The sequence below is a fragment of the Trachypithecus francoisi genome, unplaced genomic scaffold (assembly GCF_009764315.1).
Source record: "Trachypithecus francoisi isolate TF-2019V2 unplaced genomic scaffold, Tfra_2.0 Lachesis_group11, whole genome shotgun sequence".
NCBI lineage: Eukaryota > Metazoa > Chordata > Mammalia > Primates > Cercopithecidae > Trachypithecus > Trachypithecus francoisi.
This window is the reverse complement of record NW_022681456.1, coordinates 10355960-10376427: the sequence shown is the minus strand read 5'-3', so window position 1 is coordinate 10376427 and position 20468 is coordinate 10355960. Positions and strand designations below refer to the sequence as shown.

At 45.7% G+C, this 20468-nt stretch overlaps 1 protein-coding gene across 3 annotated transcripts in view; it reads right to left on the bottom strand.

Annotated features, from left to right (window-relative positions):
- Window positions 1-20468, bottom strand: part of VPS37B (VPS37B subunit of ESCRT-I) — a 32337-nt gene that overhangs the window by 4804 nt on the left and 7065 nt on the right. Inside the window, exons 1-3 of one of the 3 annotated variants that reach the window (XM_033220262.1) lie at window positions 2093-4593; window positions 1371-1607; window positions 1097-1268 (exon numbers count right to left, since the gene is read on the bottom strand). In XM_033220262.1, the coding sequence (XP_033076153.1) occupies window positions 1097-1268; window positions 1371-1586 (388 nt within the window). In that variant the 5' untranslated portion in view covers window positions 1587-1607; window positions 2093-4593. Of the gene's footprint in view, window positions 1-1096; window positions 1269-1370; window positions 1608-2092; window positions 4594-20468 lie in introns of those variants that run through there. The other 2 variants (XM_033220264.1, XM_033220263.1) reach the window with 2 other exon arrangements.

Here is a 20468-nt window from a genome sequence, read left to right as displayed (position 1 = left end):
ACAGGAATGCAATCATGGCTCACTGCAGCTTCAACCTCCAAGGCTCAAGCAATCCTCCCCTTCCTCAGCCTCCCAAGTAGCTAGGACCACAGGCATGTGCCACCACACCCAGCTCCAACTTTATCTAAATGTCCCTTTGAGACCTATCAAAAGCACTCAGGATGCTCAACAATCTTTAATTCTGATGTCTCCTCCTAATGGCTGCAAATTAAAGTATGCCATTAAAATAAAATGTTCCAGTGATGTGTATTTTTTTTTTTACCATTAACAAACAGCATAAGACAAACAGGCAAACAGCATAAGACATCTGTTGAATATCATAATTCAGAAAACTGCTTTTTCTATGCTGTTTAGAGAAGGTGGGGTCTTGAATTTAAAAAGTGATAAGTCTCTTCTAAACTGGGGACTGCTAAACTGGCTGGCTTCCTCCTAATCCCCAGCCCCTTTTCTGGTAAATGCCCCGAGGTACCCACATTTCTGCCACCTGCTCCACGCTGCAAACCCTGGAGGTGTGTGTGGACCTGGGCTGACCTCAGCAGTCATTGCCGCCAGGCAGGGCCACTGGGAGGAGGGGGCAGTCCTGCTATACACCCTGCCCTCTCGAACCACAAGTAAAGAGAGGCTGCAGGTCTGGGGGCCCTCCACATTCCATACATAAACTAGTCCAGTACAGTGGCTCATGTCTGTAATAGCAGCACTTTGTGAGGCAAAGGCCGGAGGATGGCTTGAGTTCAAGACCAGCCTGGGTAACATAGCAAGACGACCTCTCTACAAAAAAATGAGAAACTAGCTTGCTTGGGTAGTGCACACCTATGGTCCCAGCTACTCAGGAGGCTGAGGCAGGAGGATCACCTGAGCCCAGGAGGTTGAGTGGCTGTGCTGAGCCATGGTTGTGCCACTGCACTCCAGCCTGAGACAGCAAGATCCTGTTTCTAAAAATAAATAAATAATATACATAAGCCATTTCTTCATTGCAGTAGAGTCACTACCTTAATCTGAAATTTTTCAATAATATTTCCTTCCTGGTGGGGCAATAGCTTGAAATGTGTCCTTCTCTCAACTCTTTATTCTCAAGTGATCATCCTTAAAAAGTTACCTAATTTGGTCTTCTTTATCTGATAGGCTTCAAAGAGAACCTGGAGTTCCTGGTATTTCTGGGTCAAGCGTGCTTTCAATGTGTCCAGCTGGGGCTGGTACAGAAGGTTTCCTTCTGCCAGGCTCCGGTTGCTGGCAAGTGTCATTTCTTTGTTAAGCTGAACATTCTGCGTCTGCAAGGAACACATGAGATGATGAGAACCAAAAGTGTATCAGCTCCTAGACCCCTGGAGGTCCCCACACACACCCCAGGAGCCCGCTGTGGCGGCTGCCGCCTCACTGGTCTCCACAGCTGGCACCGCATGCCAGGCAGATGCTACCGGCCCAGAGCCAAACCCCTGGTTTCTCATTTGGAGCTGCTGCCCGTCGCAAAGAATGAGGCCGACTTCCTTCCAGCACGTTTCCAGGACAGGCTTTGTCCTGTGACTCCATGCAGACAGAGCCTTCCCTGCCACGGCTGCGCTGTGACTTGAATTCCTTACTACGGCCATTGTGCTTATAGAAGTCAACAGCTGTAAAGATTTAGAATTTGATTGTTTTCAAAACAAGTTTCTGCTGCTCCAGAGGAAGTTAAAGAACCACTTATCGGCAGTTGGCATGATGTCAATTCAGGCTTCATAAGCAGGCTAAGAGGTTCTACCAGCTGAAGAGACCCTGGGAAGGGACTGTGTTTCCAGCCACCGGGGTTCCTCCGTCTCTCCCATGCCCACCCCAGCTCTTCTGAGCCTTCTAGCTCCTAGCTGTTGGTGGACAAGCAAAGCCGACCAAAAGCTGGGGGAAGAGGGGAGACATATTTTGCCCATCAGGGGTTTCATTTTGTCCTTTAAAGCAATGACAGGCTACGAAGAAGCCACATGCCCAGAACTTAGGGGAGAAAGACAGCGGTAGAAGGTCTGAGGAAAAAAAAAAAAAAAGGCAAAACGCTCCTAGCAAAGCTTAGCCAAAGTTTACATAAAAAACACAAACGCATGGGTACCCGAGTTCCCTCTTCACTCACCGGTGATCGGCTTCCTCTACCACAGCCCAGCCACTGCCACCTCACTTTCCTTCCACACCGTCAGTTTCAACAGCACGCGATTCCTTACCCAGTGTGTGTCTGTTTCTCTTGAAGCAGCTCCTTCTTCAACCCCACCCATCGTATTTTCCCCTTAATATTTTCTACCACCCCACCCAGGCTATTTTTGCTGCTACTTCCTTCCTTTTGGTAGCTGGAGTCTAGATTCCTGGCCACGCTGCCTCTGCTCCCCACCCCCCGTCATACCCGTTGATTGCTGCCATAGTTCCCGGTGCGCTCACACAAGTGCACACGCACCACACACAAGGAAGAGGCTCAGGGAATCAGAGAACAAAGAAAGAAGCCCTTGGATCCATGCCTCAATCAGGAGATCCCTAACCCCAGGAGGAGGGCTCTGTTCAGCAGACAGTGATCTGCATCTCCAGACCAACAGGTGCGCCCAGAGCCCTAAAGATCAGGCTCCACTGAAAACCCGATAGGATTTAAATGACAGTGAAAATCAAACCTCTCTCCCAACTCTGAAGTAAAAGCTAGGAGTGTCCCGGAAATGTGGGTGGTAGAAATGCTTTCATCTCTTCTGATGCCTTTAGCAAAAAAGGAGAATCTTGGGACTGGAAAGACCCAGTTTCACTCGGGTTCCTGGTAAGCAGTGGGGCTCCCGACACCCCCTTCCCCACCCACAGGGCGGCTCTCCATGGGCTTTCTATGCCGGACCAGCAGAAGCATCTTTCTTCCATTGTTAAGACATTTAAAAGAGCAAACAAAAACTACTGTATGGCCACTCTGGAAAACAGGCACTTTTTAATAAAGCTGAATATGTAACTACCGTATGACCCAGAAATTATACTCTTGGGCATTTATATCAGAGAAATGAGAACTTACATTCAACAAAAACCTGCCCAGGACTGTTGACAGCAACATTTATTTGTAACAACTAAAATCTAGAAGCAGCCCAGGTGTCTTTTAACAGGTGAATGGGTAAACAAGCTGCAGGCCAGCCAGGCTGCAAAATACCACTCAGCAGCAAAAGGAAGAAACTTGACTGGCGGGACTGATAACGCTCTAGGGAATCACACTGAGTGAAAACAGCCAACCCCAAAGGACCACTCACTCCACGACCCCATGCACACAACACCCCCGAAATACAAAATCACAAAAATGGAGAACAGATTAGCGGTGTGTGGGGGGACTACAAAAGGCAGACATGAGGGATTTGCATGGGGACGGAGCCGTCCTGATGTTCTGTGTCCTGGCAGTATCAGTGCCCCATCCTGGTGCTGAGAGTGCACTGAATTTCACCAGAGGTTACCCCAGGGGGCAGCTGGGAGAAGGCGATACAGGATCTCTCTGTATTCTTACAACTGCATGTGAAACTACGAGCATCTCGAAATAAAACTTAACCATAAATATAACCACCAACCACTGCTGAGATGGCTTTTTCCTGCTGGTCTCACCTGGCGGATGAGAGAGGGGCAACTGGACCAGGCTGCACCGAGAGACAGGCCTCGTGCTCCTGCTCCCAGCCCACAGTTGTGTGTGTTCCATCACTCTCAGTCAATTCTTTGCTCAATAAACATTGACTGAGCAAGTATCATCTGCCACGCCTGGAGTTAGGCACAGGGAATTCTGAGAAACAGGAATGCTCCCACCCTCAAACTGAGTTAGCATAAATGGAGCCAAACTCATCAGCCCTGATCTGTGAGGCCCCAAATGGCCTGGTCCCCAACCATCCCTTCCCGGTCAGTTCTGAGAAAGCAGGTCCCTAACCATCCTGCCTACACCAGCAGCCACCCTCTGCATTAGTGAAGATAAAATCTGTTGTCTCAATCACTGTCCGTCCCAACACTAAATATAGACGACACACTTGCCTTTGGCATCCTAAGCACTTTGCACACGTCTGCCACTCAGTGAAGATCTGTTGAATGAATCAGAGAGCCCCCCACAACCCCCAAAAAAGCCAAAATTCACTCAAAGGCAAGCCTGGCAAATAAGGGAGGTAAAAAAGTGTGGAGGAAGAAAAAGCGAGTTACGTTTGTTGAGTGCTAAGTGCCTCCAATCCTTGATGAAGTAGAGGTGCTCCCAGCAGAAAGTCACTAGAGACTGAATCTGAGGGAGGGTGTCACACTGGACCTTAAAGCAATTGTCAAACAGAATTTCCTCAAAAGTCCTTGGTTAAGGTAGCACACAGCAAGTGCAGGTCTCCCATGCAACCACTTGAAAGACAGCACTCAATGCAGCACCGACCGACATTCCAGCAGGCGGCCTAGACTACTCCACAGCAGTCTCAGCCTCGGCTGTGCCTTACGATCCCCGTTTACTGGGGAGTAGGGAGGCTGCTGTTAAAAATCTCAACGTCCCAACCAACCCCTACTTGTCAAGCTCTTCAGGAGGGGGCCCAGGCATGGATACTGTCTTCAAAGCTCCCTGTTGATACAGATCGCTAAGCTGAAAACTTTGTTTTTTTTTTTAAGCTGAAAACTTTTGCTTCAGTTTCACCATAAAAATGCATCTCCCAAGAAAATCTTACTTCTGTAGAATTTAAGTCAAGTCAAGAAAATCTTACTTCTGTAGAATTTAAGTCAAGTCAAAATCACGTGTCCTACATATTAGAAAGTCCTAGAGGAGAAGAACATAAGGAAAGCGTGAACTATAATAAAAAGACAACTCATTTGTCCACATTTCTGGGGTTTGGGGAAAAAAGGCAATTTGTTTTGTATAGGACACACATTAGCCACCAGGCATCAAAAGAGGCCAAATAAAACTCCAACTGAGGCCGGGTGTGGTGGCTCACACCTGTAATCCCAGCATTTTTGGGGGCCGCGGCGGGTGGATCACCTGAGGTTAGGAATTTCAGACCAGCCTGACCAACATGGAGAGAAACCCCTTCTCTACAAAAAATACAAAATTAGCCGGGCAAGGTGGCACATGCCTGTAATCCCAGCTACTCGGAGGCTGAGGCAGGAGAATCACTTGAACTTGGGAGGCAGAGGTTGCGGTAAGCCAAGATAGCGCCATTGCACTCCAGCCTGGGCAACAAGAGTGAAACTGTCTCAAAAACAAACAAACAAAAAAAACCCTCCAACTGAGGACTGTTAAACTGGCAGTGATTTTTTTTTTTATATCCTTTGGGTATTCAGATGTTTTTAAATAAATAAATATAATTTTTTTTTTATAATTGAGACAGTCTCGTTCTGTCACCCACGCTGGAATGCAGTGACGTGATCTCAGCTCACTGCAGCCTGTCTGCAGGGTTCAAGCGATTCCTGTGCCTCAGTCTCTTGAGTAGCTGGGATTACAGGTGTGCACCACCCCTGGCTAATTTTTTTGTATTTTTAGTAGAGACAAGGTTTTGCCACATTGGCCAGGCTGGTCTTGAACTCCTGACCTCAAGTAATCTCCCTGCCTCAGCCTCTCAAAGTGCTAGGATTATAAGCATGGGCCACCACACCCAGACAAATACAGTAAATTCTAAGAGGCCACCCAGAGTATACCCACAGCACCCTGCAGGATAATGGCAGTGGGGACAATGGCCAGGATGCATGTGCTGAAGGTGGATGTCTTTTCTTAAGCATTGGATAAAATTTTTCCATACCAAAACCTGCCCCAGAACATACCCTGGATGCTACAATCAGTGGAGAAACTCTTTCCTCAATCTTTTCGTTGTTACAGTTGGAAAAAAAAGAGGGGGAGGAGAAACAACAGCTTTGTTCATTTGCAAAGCAAAGGCAAACTGTTCAGGACAGGCCCGGGAGGCCTCCATGGGCGCAGCACAAACCACTCAGCAAGGCCCAGATGGCAGTCACTCCGGCCACATACACCCGACTCTCCACCCCTCTGGGACTGATTCCAGCCTCAATGTCTGTGGCCAAATCTGTATAGTAAATCTGAGAATGCTTAGAGAGGTATTTTAGGAACCATCTGACTAAAAAAAAAAAAAAAAATCTTAGGTTGCCACTGTCTTTGTTTCATGGTAGGCACCAACAGATACCTGAAATTGAAAACAGTGATGCCAACCTCTTGATCATTCTCATGATCCTTTTTGTTAACCATAGAAAAGTCTTTTCAGGAAATAATCTCTCTGTGGTAAAGGAACATTCTTATACATTTACTCAGTTTCACTTCAGTTTCCATTTCTCATAAGTGAAGAAAAATGAGATGCCTGATAACAGCATTTGTAGTAGGGCCTGGCTTGTCTAAACTTACTGCTGCCCAGCTATCCGTGCATGAGCACAGTGAGCTCTGGAAGCATGCTCACCCCAGGGCAACAGCAGCAGCCTGAGTGAGTGTGGTCCTTTTACTTTCCGCTTTCTACTTTTAACTATCACAGTGTTTGATTCATTAGAGCAAGCACACATAACTTTGTAGAAAAAGGGTTTTTTTTAAGTTAAAAAAGTATCTTATGGCCAGGTGTGGTGGCTCACGCCTGTAATCCCAGCACTTTGGGAGGCCGAGATGGGCGGATCACGAGGTCAGGAGATCGAGACCATCCTGGCTAACACAGTGAAACCCCGTCTCTACTAAAAATACAAAAAATTAGCTGGGCGAGGTGGCGGGCGCCTTTAGTCCCAGGTACTCGGGAGGCTGAGGCAGGAGAATGGCGTGAACCCGGGAGGTGGAGCTTACAGTGAGCGGAGGTCGCGCCACTGCACGCCAGCCTGGGCAACAGAGCAAGACTCCACCTCAAAAACAAACAAAAGTATCATATACACTTATCCAGGCAGAAATGTGGAGGGCTCTTTTATCTCTTGGGATGCTTACATTAATATATGTAACTCTCTCAGAACACACAGTCTGACTGGGCATGGCTCACACCTATAATCCCAGCACTTTGGGACGCCAAGGCGGGTGGATCACTTGAGGTCAGGAGTTCAAGACCAGCCTAGCCAAAATGATGAAACCCCACCTCTACTAAAAATACAAAAAAATTAAGCCAGCTGTGGTGGTGGGCGCCTATAATCCCAGCTACTGGGGAGGCTGAGGCACAAGAATTGCTTGAACCTGAAAGGCGGAGGTAGCAGTAAGCTGAGATCATGCCACTGCACTTCAGTCTGGGCAAGAGAATAAGACTCCGTCTCAGAGACAGAGAGAGAAAACACACACACACACACACACACACACACACACACTTTCTCAAATGTGCATGTCATTATTTATTTGGGTGGGGGGAGTGTGGCAGAAAATAAAGTCAGCAAGAAAGAAAAGAGAGCTACAGTCCCCTCTGCATATGCCATGGCTGCTACAAAGGAGAGGCACGCAGGGTAGAGGCAGGGGCGGGAGACTGCCTGCAGCTTTGTGGCCAATGCTGGGTCAAGGGTGTAGGTTTCCCGTGGATGCATTCCAGACCAGACACTTGTACAATGTGAACTTCTGATTCCAGCTGGCCAGAGTCTAGCTCCTCCATCTGTAATTATAATTGTGCCTTCCTAAACACAAAGGCAGACAACTCTGCCCACATTTCCAAGCTAAATCTTCTTCATGGAAACATACTCATAGCAGTTCTTTTTTCCCCTTCACACCGTAATATAATACTTGTAACAACTAAGTAAGTGACATGACTGAATCAGGTTAGCAAACTTAAATGAGCAAATGGGAATCCTTAATAGCACAAGAAGTCCTTTAAATGCCCAAAATCCAGTGTGTACTTGGAATTTGGGCTGCCTTAGGATAAAAACAAAGTATGCCCTACAGCATTCTCAGAAGGCATAGTATTTATGCAAAGTAAATAAATTACACTTTATTTAACAAGCAAACTTTATCGTAATTTTTTATTTTTAGAGACAGGGTCTTGTTCTATCGCCCAGGCTGAAATGCAGTGGTGTAATCATGGCTCACTGCAACCTTGACCTCCTGAGCTCAAGCAATCCTCTCACCTCAGCCTCCCAAAGTGCTGGGATTATAGGCTTGAGCCACTGTGCCCAGCCACAAGCAAGCATCTTGTTAAACAAGCATTAGTTCCAGGAATATAAAATGCTCTTTCCGCCAAGGCTGTTCACACTGGCTATGCAGCCTGGAATGCCCTCCTATCCAAATCTCTGCTGCAGACTCTACCCTAACCAAGGCCTTAGCAATGGCAGAGCGTTTTCTAAACTTCTCCCAGCCCCACCAACGCCACACAGAGCTAGACCCTTAGTGATGGGCATTCCCTGAGGCCCCACTTGATTGAGATGCAATTCACACCTCATACAATCCATCTACTGAAACCATTCCACTCAAGGGTGTCCCATGTATTCACAGAGGATACTTCTGGCTTCACTGTATTCACACTGTATTCTTCTGTGCTTGTCTGTTCATCTATTTATTCATGCATCAAAAAATTTCTTTTCAGGCATCATCATGGGCTGGCTCTGGGAAGTACAGGCAATGGAGACAGAAAAGTGAACAGGAAGGTAAAGTCCCTGTCCTTAGGACAGTGGAGCTACTAAATATGACAAACAGAATCATAAAATCTGTCCACTGCGAGACCAGGTGCAGTGGCTCACGCCTGTAATCCCAGCACTTTGGGAAGCCGAGGAGGGTGGATCATGAGGTCAAGAGCCTGAGACCATCCTGGCCAACATGGTGAAACCCCGTCCCTACTAAAAATACAAAAATTAGCCAGGCAGGGTAACACACGCCTGTAGTCCCAGCTGCTCAGGAGGCTGAGGCAGGAGAATCGCTTGAACCCAGGAGGCGGAGATTACAGTGAGCCAAGATTGTGCCACTCCAGCCTGGTGACAGAGGGAGACTTCGTCTCAAAAAAACAAACAAAATTAAAAACCTGTCTATTGCTGTGTCACGAAGGTGTTGTAACTCTCCTGGGAGCGACAGGATGCTTGTGGTGTGCTGAATGGTGTGCCCCCTCCCCGAAAAAGATGTGTCTACATCCTAATCTCTGGAACCTACATTTATTGGAAAAAAGGTCTTTGCAAATTTAATTAAGGATCTGGAAATGAGGCAATCATCTTTAATCGTTTAGGTGGCCCTAATCCAATGACAAGAGTCCTTTTATATTTTTTTGAGGCAGTTTTGCTCTGTCGCCCAGGCTGGAATGCAGTGGTGTGATCTCGGCTCACTGCAACCTCCAACCTCCGCCTCCCGGGTTCAAGTGATTCTCCTGCCTCAGCCTCCCGAGTAGCTGGGATTACAGGTGTGCGCCACCACGCCTGGCTAATTTTTGTATTTTTAGTAGCAATGGGGTTTCACTATGTTGGCCAGGCTGGTCTCGAACTCCTGGCCTCAAGTGATCTGCCAGCCTTGGCCTCCCAAAGTGTTGGAATTATAGGCATGAGCCACTGCGCCTGGCCTACAAGAGTCCTTTTAAGAGACACATGGAGGCCGGGCGCAGTGGCTCAAGCCTGTAATCCCAGCACTTTGGGAGGCCAAGACGGGCGGATCATGAGGTCAGGAGATCGAGACCATCTTGGCTAACACAGTGAAACCCCCTCTCTACTAAAATATACAAAAAACTAGCCGGGTGCGGTGGCAGGCGCCTGTAATCGCAGCTACTTGGGAGGCTGAGGCAGGAGAGTGGCGTAAACCCGGGAGGTGGAGCTTGCAGTAAGCTGAGATCCAGCCACTGCACTCCAGCCTGGGCGACACAGCGAGACTCTGTCTCAAAAAAAAAAAAAAAGAGAGACACATGGAGAAGACAGAGGCAGACGAGAAAGCCATGGGAAGATGGGGGCAGCATGATGTGGTCACAAGCCCAGGACGCCAGCACACATGAGAAGCTGGAAGCAGCAAAAAAGAGTCCTCCCCTAGAGCTTCCAGGGGGAACAGGGAGGGCACCCTGATTTCAGACTGTTGGCCTCCAGAGCTGTGACAGAATTAAGTTTCTGTTGTTGTAAGCTGCCTAGTTTGTGGTCATGTTACAGCAGCCACAGGAAACTAGTACAGTGCTGGAATCTTCCACCTGTTCTTGAAAACCACTGTCTATCCTGCTTTGTGCCCCAGCAGCCACCTGGCTGAACTATCCCAACCCTTCGCGGGGACACGCATCCTCAGGTTCTGGCTGGATTCAGCAATGAGGATCAAGGGTAGGAGAAAGATGAAAAGGGACAGCGGGGATGGGGAGTGCTCCCCAGGTTGCCTCGCTGAGGAGGGGCTGCAGCTGGGCCAGGTCCCCCAGCCCTCCCTTCATCCAAGGCAGCCCTCTCCCCTGCCCCTCCCTCAGGCCTGGAAGTGAGAAGTGCATGGCTGTTGCTAATCCTGCATCAGGCATTGGGGGTCTCCACGCTGCCCTCTCCTTGTAAAGAATCCCTTTATTCAGCTCCTCGCCAATCCCTCATGCTGACTGTGCCATGTCTTGCCAGAAGCCTGATTGAAATAGCCAGAACAGTTTACCCCATGACACAAAATGACACTTGAGCTCACATCCACTCTTTTAATGGTGACCATAAAGCCCCTTAAGAGCAGAATCACGTCTTAATCATTCCCCTGTGCCCAGAACCTAGCACAGTACCCAGGCTAACACAGGCACATAGCTAAATACTTGCTTGGCTGGGTGCGGTGACTCACACCTATAATCCTACCACTTTGAGAGCCTGGGGCGGGCAGATCACTTGAAGTCAGGCATTGGAGACCAGCCTGGCCAACATAGTGAAACACCGTTTCTACTAAAACTACAAAAATTAGCCAAGCATGGTGGTGTGCACCTGTAGTCCTAGCTACTTGGGAGGCTGAGGCAGGCAGGAAAATCACTTGAACCCAGGAGGCAGAGGCTACAATGAGCCGAAATCGTGCCGATGCACTCCAAAATAAAAACTTGCTCAATTTCAAACATAAGAATCTTCATATTGGGGCCTCAGGCCACTATCTGTCAGTCATTGTGAAAACCCTGCTAAAGCTTTTTTGAAGATTCGCCTTTTTGAATGTTTAAATTCGTAAACAGTAACATCATGGGTTGATACAACTAGCTATAAACTGGGAAACTACTTGCACTCCTAGCTTACTCCAGCAGTGATAACAGTATGGCAGTGAAATGGAAAGGGGAAAAAGGAAGATGGCACCGATGGCTGGAAAGCGAAGCTACCCATTAACTGTGGTGAAGCGTGAGACACACAACACACACAGACACACAGACACTAGCGGCTATGTGCGACGCTCCTCTTCAGCTGAAATTCAGCCCTCTCCCACTTAGCAAGCATATCAGAACGTTACAGTAACATTACTGTCATGAGAGCCTCGAAGCCACTATATTTACACATGTGTAATTTACACACGGGTGCAGTAGCTCATGCCTGTTCCTAGCACTAAGGAAGGGAGAGGCAGGAGGACTGCCTGAGCCCAGGAGATCAAGACCAGCCAAGGCAACAGAGTGAGGCACCATTCTTTCTCCACAGGAAAAAAAAAAAAAAAAAAGACACACACACACACAAACTCTAATCCCAAGCTTCCATATCTACAGCTCATCAGGGCCACAGCAACATGCTCCAGCACAGTGGTTGGCCCATTCGTCCGTTCGTTCATTCATACAAGAAATACTTGGGAAGCACCTCTGTGTGCCAGGCTCAGGGGAGACACCATCACAGGGAGTCTGGCTCAGAGTCTCAGTCAAGCCCATCCTCCCACATAAGGCACTGAGCATTGCGCACTGCCCAACTCCAGAGGGTGCCATTCACTTTGCACTGCAGCAATGCATACCCGCACAGACTGCATCTGCTCTTCCAATAAAAGGCTCAAAAGAGATAAAGGGGAAAAATGAAAACAGATGTGATTTTAACGATTTAAGTAAGACAAGTTACTGGTGCTGATCTGAAAACTTTGCTCTTGTCAGCATCTTCCACATTTCAACAAAATTTGCTGATATTTGTTAAGCATGGCTAGCATGTGCCACCTTCTCTTAGTTCCACTCTCTCCATTGTATCCTCTATGACAGACAAATTTGTCCTCATTTTACTCAAGAGACAGGAAATATAATCTTAGGAAGGTTAAATGAGCTGTCAAAGTTACAACTGCTAGCAACACCCTCCAGAACTGGGATCTTACACTGTACAGTGGCTCACACCTGTAGCCCCAGTTACTTGGGAGGCTGAAGCAGGAGGATCACTTGAGCCTAGGAGTTTGAGGCCAGTCTAGGCAACATAGTGAGACCCTATCTCTAAAAATAAATTATGCCGGGTATGGTGGCTCATGCCTATAATCCCAGCACTCTGGGAGGCCCAGGCAGGTGGATTGTTTCAGCCCAGGAGTTGGTTGGAGAACAGCCTGGGCAACAGAGTGAGACCCCATCTCTACAAAAAATAAAAAATGAGCCAGGCGTGGCAGCACGCACCTGTGGTCCCAACTACTGGGGAGGCTGAGGAAGGAGGATTGCTTAAGCCAGGCAGGGCAAGACTGCAGTGAGCCATAACCGCACCACTGCACTCCAGCAGAGGGTCAAATGGAAATTTACTAATTTACTATTTCTCTGTTTTCAAGTTATAACAACAATCATCTAAGGTTCATTCCTATTTATGTCTCTTTTAAAAACCCTTTTATTAAAGATACTTTCAAAAAAGTAAAGGTAGAGAGATGAGTATGATGAAACAATGTATAACCATCTCCTAGGTTCAACAATTAGCAACATTTGCCAATCTTACTTCATCTATACTCCTGCTTTTTTGAAAGTAGTTTAAAGCAGACTTCAAGCAACATCATCCTTCACACTCAAAAATTTTATATTTCTTTTTTTTTTTTTTTTTTTTTTTGAGGCGGAGTCTCGCTCTGTCGCCCGGACTGGAGTGCAGTGGCCGGATCTCAGCTCACTGCAAGCTCCGCCTCCCGGGTTTACGCCATTCTCCTGCCTCAGCCTCCCGAGTAGCTGGGACTACAGGCGCCCGCCACCTCGCCCGGCTAGTTTTTGTATTTTTAGTAGAGACGGGGTTTCACCGTGTTAGCCAGGATGGTCTCGATCTCCTGACCTCGTGATCCGCCCGTCTCGGCCTCCCAAAGTGCTGGGATTACAGGCTTGAGCCACCGCGCCCGGCCAAAAATTTTATATTTCTAACAGGTAAGAACTTTTTAACCCTAGCTACAATGCCATAATCACATTTAGCAAAATTAACAATAATCTTTTAATATCCTCTGCATGTGTTGGCTCAATTTCTTCTATAAAAGGCTTTTTGCCTCATCTATTTGACTATGTGAAATACAGTTTATATAGGAAAAGCAGCATAAATGCTTTTTTTTTTTTTTCCTTTTAAACTAACTTTTGGAAGACTGAGTTCATACCTGAGCAACCTCCAAAAATGACCAATAAGCTTTTTGGGAGTATCATTACGAAGTAACGAATTTTTTGTCTCCGATAAAAGGCTGTTCTGGGACACCACTGCTGTCCTGCTCTCCAGTAAAATATGTCTAAGACCCATCCGGTACATTTGCTGCCCCCAAGCTGAGCTGGCCCCTCTCAAAGGAATACTAGTTCCTTTTGGTGTGAAATTCGATTTTGATCTTTTCCTCTCCAGATAAAATTAAATTCAAAGTTATTATAACACAAAGAAAAGGAGTAAAACAAATCTTAGCTTTTGTACTATTCTACTGCTAGAAATATTCTCGAATTGCATTAAGACCTTAAATGCAGCAGGCTCATGGGTTAGGTTCGAAAAAGAAAGGCTGCCATATATTCAGCTAGGTTAACTGCATCTCTTTTCATTTCACTATATTTGATTTATCGTACCAACTAATTTCAAGGTAAATTTCACCAAAGTAACATGCAATTTGAGTTTGGGCTTTACATTAAAGACTAGGTTACTTAAAAGCCCAAATTCACCTTCATCAGTAGAAAGATATTCCCAATGACAAACTAATTTCACCAGTCTCCACCTGAATTCAGGCCTTCGGGTGAAGCCTGTAATCCAAGCCTACGATGTCCCACAGATGTGCTGTAAACACATTAATGTGGCTTAATTCAATTCAAATCTTCAGTTTTACTGAAAAAAACAGTTGCAGAGTTGGACTACTTAACATGTTGACAAAATTTAAAGATCTGAAAATACAGAAATAAAGTTAAAGAATCGGAGAACATTATGAAACAGTCCTAAAATATGACAATCCTGGGGGCTGTGTGAAACCATCTCCAAGGCTACAGCCCACTCAGGAAGGAAACTTACCAGCTGCTTATCGAATGTTCCACCAAACAACCCACTCAACACACAGAACCTCTAACTTCCAACTATTAGATTAATAAAGATAGCAATTTTTATCAGAGACATCAAAATCCTTCTTGAAAGAAAACTTGCTTCCCTCGAAAACGAGCAGACAGTGGCATCTAGACTCAAACGATCCCCTCCATATGTAGCCAACGTGAATCGAAAAATTGGTATGTCTAAGTGCAGCTAACCACAGAAACACAAAAAGCTAGGCTCAAAAATAAATGGACTATTCCTAGGGAAGATGGAAAGTGACACACTTGACAGTTTCTAGGGCTGGCAGGCACAACTTACCAGGGATGGGTTTGGTTTTTCCTAGAAGACATTTTTTTTTTTTTTTTTTTTTGAGACAGAGTCTCACTCTTGTCACTAGGCTGGAGTGCAGTGGCGCGATCTCAGCTCACCACAACCTCTGCCTCCCAGGTTCAACCAGCCTCAGCCTCCCGAGTAACTGGAACTACAGGCGTGCGCCACAATACCCAGCTGATTTTTGTATTTTTAGTAGAGATGGGGTTTCACCATGTTGGCCAGGATAGTCTCAATCTCTTGACCTCGTGATCCGCCCGCCTTGGCCTCCCCAAAGTGCTGGGATTACAGACATGAGCCACAGCGCCCGGCCAGAAGACTTATTTTCTAAGACCCAGAGGAAAAACAAGCTCTCCCTTCTTCTTGGACTTATTATGTGGATAATGGTGTCAGTAATAAATAAATATAGTAACAGGTGTGAATGGTTCTGGTAACTGGCACATGTTATAAAATGTCCTAACTGGCTTTAGAATAACTGGAGACCTTGGATGGAGGAGGGCAGGAGTGAGGATCAGAAGACAAGATGGGACACCCACACGCATCACAAAGTTAACTGCCTTTGTCCCTTGGCCCTATCCTAGACCTTCTGAACTAGAATCTCAGCAGTAATGGCCAGGAAATGCACAGCGGAGCCCTCCACTCCACATCATCAGAACCAGTTAGGGCCTGTAACTGAGCAGTTTGGTTAAAGCACAGACTAAACATTTTAAAGATCTATTGTCAATGTTTTATTTAAGGTAAAGGTCTTTTCTTAAGAGAATGGGTCCACTAGTTCAAGTTCCAAAAGTTCTTTTTCAAATAGACCAGGTCTTTTCATGTGGGGTGAGAAGTGGACACTGGATAAGCAATCAGAGGGCAGAATCCTTTGGGAATTCTTCCACTTTCCCCCTATCTAGCCCACAACTAACGCACCACCAAGTTTTCTTTCGAGAGAATCAATTCATATCAATGCTTTCCAAGCACTCAGTTGACAGTTTTTGTAGAAATAACTTTCTCCTTGCACTCATGGTTCATCAGTTGCCCCAGGATTTAATGAAATCACAGAATTACTATAAGAAAACCCGAATGAACAGATCTGGGAGTGAACACATTTGACCCTGTGTAAGTTTGAGATTCCAGTGTCGGAGCAGAAACATCCAGACACCTAGTCATGACCACATGCCCATGAGGGGTGTCAGTTAATAGCTTCTACTCCCCTCCCATTCCAAAAAAAAAGCAGCTTATGGAAGACAAAATTCCTAAATTCTGATTTTCTTATTAATAGTTTTTGGCCAGGACCAACGACCAAAGCATTCATTTGTTTAGGAAGAGCTTAGGGTTGGTTTGTTTGGTTTGTTTTTTTCCCCCTCATCTCTTATTTCCTTTTTACCACAATTTCTGGAAATTCATGTCTAAGAATTCTTCGGACTAGTCTTTACACAGGTGCAAATAAGAAAGTGCCTATCCAGGTGGACCCTGGATTTACGTTTATTAAGACTGTATCTTTTGACAATTTTGTTTTTACATTTAAAATACATCATGACATGAACTTTCCAACACCTGACCTGGAATTTGGTTCAACAGATAAAATTTAACTCTCACATGACTCCAATTACTCATCTTCTATTCTGTTTAAATGAGAAAATGCTATTCTAATAATGGAATTTTGTTTTCAGTCTGTGGGTAGGGAAAGGGATTAGTCAAAAGAGAATCTGTTGAGATTACTCCACTGAAATTTCATAATGAAAAACCTATATAATCATATCTCATATAAGGGATCAGATATTTTACCTAAAAACTGCCTAGACACTTAAGACAAAAAAAAAGTTAAATGTTGATTACTTTAACAGATTTGTTTTAAACACATTTCAAAGATGTTAACTGCATTATAATTTATGACAGCAAAAAAGTGCCTAAATATCCAATAAAGGAATGGTTATATAAATGATATAATCCACATGAAATATCATGTAGTTGTTAAAAATCATGTCATGTAAGAATACTCTGATTTAAAAAATAAGAAAATACCCAGAGTATAACTTTAGGTTCAAGTCAAACAAAAACCTCTACAAAAACTCTTAAAAATCATCCCAAAAGGAAACAACCAAGGAAAAAAACTTAAATGCTTTAACTGTTTATCTCTGGGTAGTGATATGATGTGATTACACTTTTCTTCTCTATGGACTTCTGTGTTTTCCAAATTTTCTATAATAAACATGTAAAAAATATTATTTTTAGAAGTTTGATTAGTTGGGATCAGAAATAAAACATACTATTATACTTCCCTGCCTTATTAAACAGAGTACATGAACTAAGGTAGCTTTCCTTGAGGATCTAGAATTGTCAGGATGAATATCAAGTCACTGTGGTGCTGTCTCTGATAAAGCAATGCCCTCGGGCTATGGAGGCAGACGGGTATGCTTCTCCCCTAAATAAGCACTTGCCAAAGTGTGCCCCCAAGGACCCAGTCCTGTGAGCTTTTCTAAGAGCTCTGCAATCGAGTGTGAATGAGAAATACTGTGTAAGCTGCCCCTGTGGAACTTCACCACACACTCTAGCAGAAGAAACAAAATAAAACCCCTCTTGGCCGGTGTGTTGGCTCACGCCTACAATCCCAACACTTGAGACGCGAAGGTAGAAGAGAGCTCAACTGCTTGAGCTCAGGAGTTTGAGACCAGCCTAGGCAGCGATAGTAAGACCTCATCTACACCAAAAATCAAAAAAGTTAGCCAGGCATACTGGCAAGCGCCTGTAATCCCAGTTACTCAGGAGGCTCATTTGATGGAGGCTGTAGTGAATTATGGTCATGCCACCACACTCTAGCCTGGGCAACAGAGTGAGACCCTGTCTCAAAAAAAACAAAACACAAACCCCTCTTTAATTCCCAAATGTATTTACCATGGAACTCTTTTTAATGTAATTATAATACAATTAACATCCACAAAATTAGAGATCTAAGGGAAACACTGCCCTAGTCAAACAGCCACAAAATGTATTCACAGCAACAGCTTCCACTTACTGGGTTCATTTTCTTGCCAGGCATGGTGTAAAGCAGTTTATACACATTATCTGATTTAATCCCCAGAATAACTCAATAAGGATGGTATTACTAACTCCCATTTTAAAGAGGAGTAAATTGACATTTAGGAAGGTTAAATACTTGCCCCAAAGTTTCCTAGCAACCCAAATCCTGTCTTAACCGCGATGCTTCAACAGTTAACTTTCCAATTTTTGTGCAGCTTTTATGACTTTTGCCTCCTCTTTCTGTCACTTATTTCTTGATGATGTTATTGGCTCTTCTAGTTTTTCCCTAGTCTTAACATTTGCCACTGGTAGATAAACCATATGACTAAGTGAATTATTTGAACTGTGAGCAAAGCAAGACTCAGCAGGCTCTGCTACGAGTCCAGTATGTGTCCTTGAAGTCAGTTATCTCAGCTGCCAAAGATCATTTTTCTCAACCATCTTTCAGCCTCCTAACTCATATCCCAGCTTTCTAATCTCATCCCCTCAAATCCATCCTTCCCCTGTCTGCCAGATTCATCTACATAAATAGTGAGTGTGACCAACCGCAGCACTCCCTGGCTTAAATCCTCCAACGGCTCCCTGCCTAGAGGATCAAGCCCAAGCTCCTTAACAGGGCATATGAGGCCATCTGGTCCCTGGCTGCCTCTTGGGCCTCAGCCCCCACTACGCCCTGCCCTGATCCCTCCAGCAATGCTTGTAATATTCCTAATATTCCTGTGCACACACACACTCTCCCTCTGTCCCAGCTTCTTCCCTAAGTGCCTTTGTTCCTCCCATATGCCTGGGAGCCCTTCTCCCTCATTACCTGGCTAACTCTTAACTCATTCTCTGAATCACAACTTATGAGTCATTCATCTTCTCCAGGAAACACTCCCTGCTGACCCCCCCTTCCAAAGGCTTACTGGATCTCCCCCCACCAGCATGTTGGCCTCACTACTGGGTTTCACGGGTACCCTGTACACCTGCATGATCCTAAATGATGAAAACTATGTGGTTTACTGGTTTCACATCCCCCAAGTGGCACACCACTGGTGCTCCGCAAAGGCTGGGTACATGAATAAACTTCCTGACCTCAGTCATGTTCACATTAATGAAAACTGCTGTTTGATGGCAAACATTTTAGCCCACTTTTTTTTTTTTTTTTTTTTTTTTTAGGAGACGGAGTCTCGCTCTGTCATCCAGGCTGGTCTCCAACTCATGGGGCTCAAGAGATCCTCCCACCTCAGCCTTCGGAGAAGCTGGATATACAGGTGTGAGCCACCACACCCAGCGCTGATGACAAGCATTAATTAGCACTATGTTCCTCTACTATCCTAGACACTGGGCTGCAGATATAAATATAACCTCGAGGTGCCATTAGGTAACCTTGGATATAATAAAAGGTTTGATTTAAAAGAAGCATTAGCTGTAACGCTGTTTGAAATATAACAAATTATTCAAATATCCACTTTTCACATAAACTCTTTGACAAAGCAATGAACAATGTTTCTCACAATTCATGACAAATACTTTGAAAAGCTTTCCCTTGACACACTGTAATGTATTCTAGAGACAACAAGGCTAAGCTAAGTCACCTCTCTACTTTCGTTCTTCGCTTGGAAGAAATTCTACAAAGACCCTTCCTCTGCTTTTGTATCACTGGGTAAGACATTATTTCCAATGATGAAATTTGAAAACTCACATAGCTGGGGAAGGAAATAAACCAATGAGAACTCTTGTCTCAGCATCTTCTGAGCGCCAGTGATTACCTGCGAGTGGCTGACACACGATCTTCTAGATCACCTCCCACTGCATACTTGGCATGAATAGCAATATTCTGCTACAAATCCTGTAATCGAAGCCAAACAGGCAACAAGGCTGGCGTTCCTCAGCTCAAGAGCACAACCACTCTGCATACAACCGACCGGTGAGGGTCAAACAGGGCAATCTACTTCTGGGTTCCTCTTCAGACCAGTCTCTAACAGGATGTTAGGTCATCCAACTTGTTTCTCTCGTTTCTCCAATCCCTTCCATGGCATCTCTTTCCTTCTCCCAACCCACTAATAGCTCCTAGTGGCCTTTCAAACTTTTATATTCTTCTTGATTTCCACAAGCACTTGGAGGAGAGTGGCTCGAATTTCTATCACCAAGCAGAGCATTCTCCCTGAGCTCCAGAACCACACTCCAACGGCCTGCGGGACAGAGCCCTGCCCATCCCTCATGCTCAGCCTAACCCGGCCTCAATGACTCCATCCTTCCTGCACCCCTACTGTCCCTCCCCTCCCCACTCACCAGAGCCCCATCTCCTACTCACTTCCACTTGAAGCCCGGTTATTACCACTCACTCAGCAGCACTAACCGGGCACATCCTGGGTGCCAGGCACTGTGCTGAGTGCCAAGGACAAAAAGACAAACATGACAAAATGCAGCACCCAAGCCAGTGGGAGACACAGGGAAGTGACTTATAAAATGTGTGTCAAATGCCACAGGAGAGGTATACAAAGAAGCTAAGGGACCATGTGCTTGTGACTGAGGTGGGAAAAGCACTTCGGAAGGTCAGCAAGAGAAGGGACATGAGAAAGGGAGTCTGGCCAGCTGGTCCAAATACCTCTCCCAGAGCCCTAGCTCAAATCCTAATTTCTTCCTAACCTCCACTTCTGAAGCCAACCTGGTCCTGCCACGTCAAGCCAACTCACGCTCTGCTGCCAGATTAACCTTCCTAAAGATCAGTTTCAGGCCGGGAGTGGTGGCTCACGCCTGTAATCCCAGCACTTTGGGAGGCCAAGATGGGCGGATCACCTGAGGTCAGGAGTTCTAGACCAGCCTGATAAACGTGGAGAAACCCCGTCTCTATTAAAAATACAAAATGAGCCGGGCGTAGTGGCGCATGCCTGTCATCCCAGCTACTCGGGAGGCTGAGGCAGGAGAATCGCTTGAACCAGGAGGCGGAGGTTGCGGTG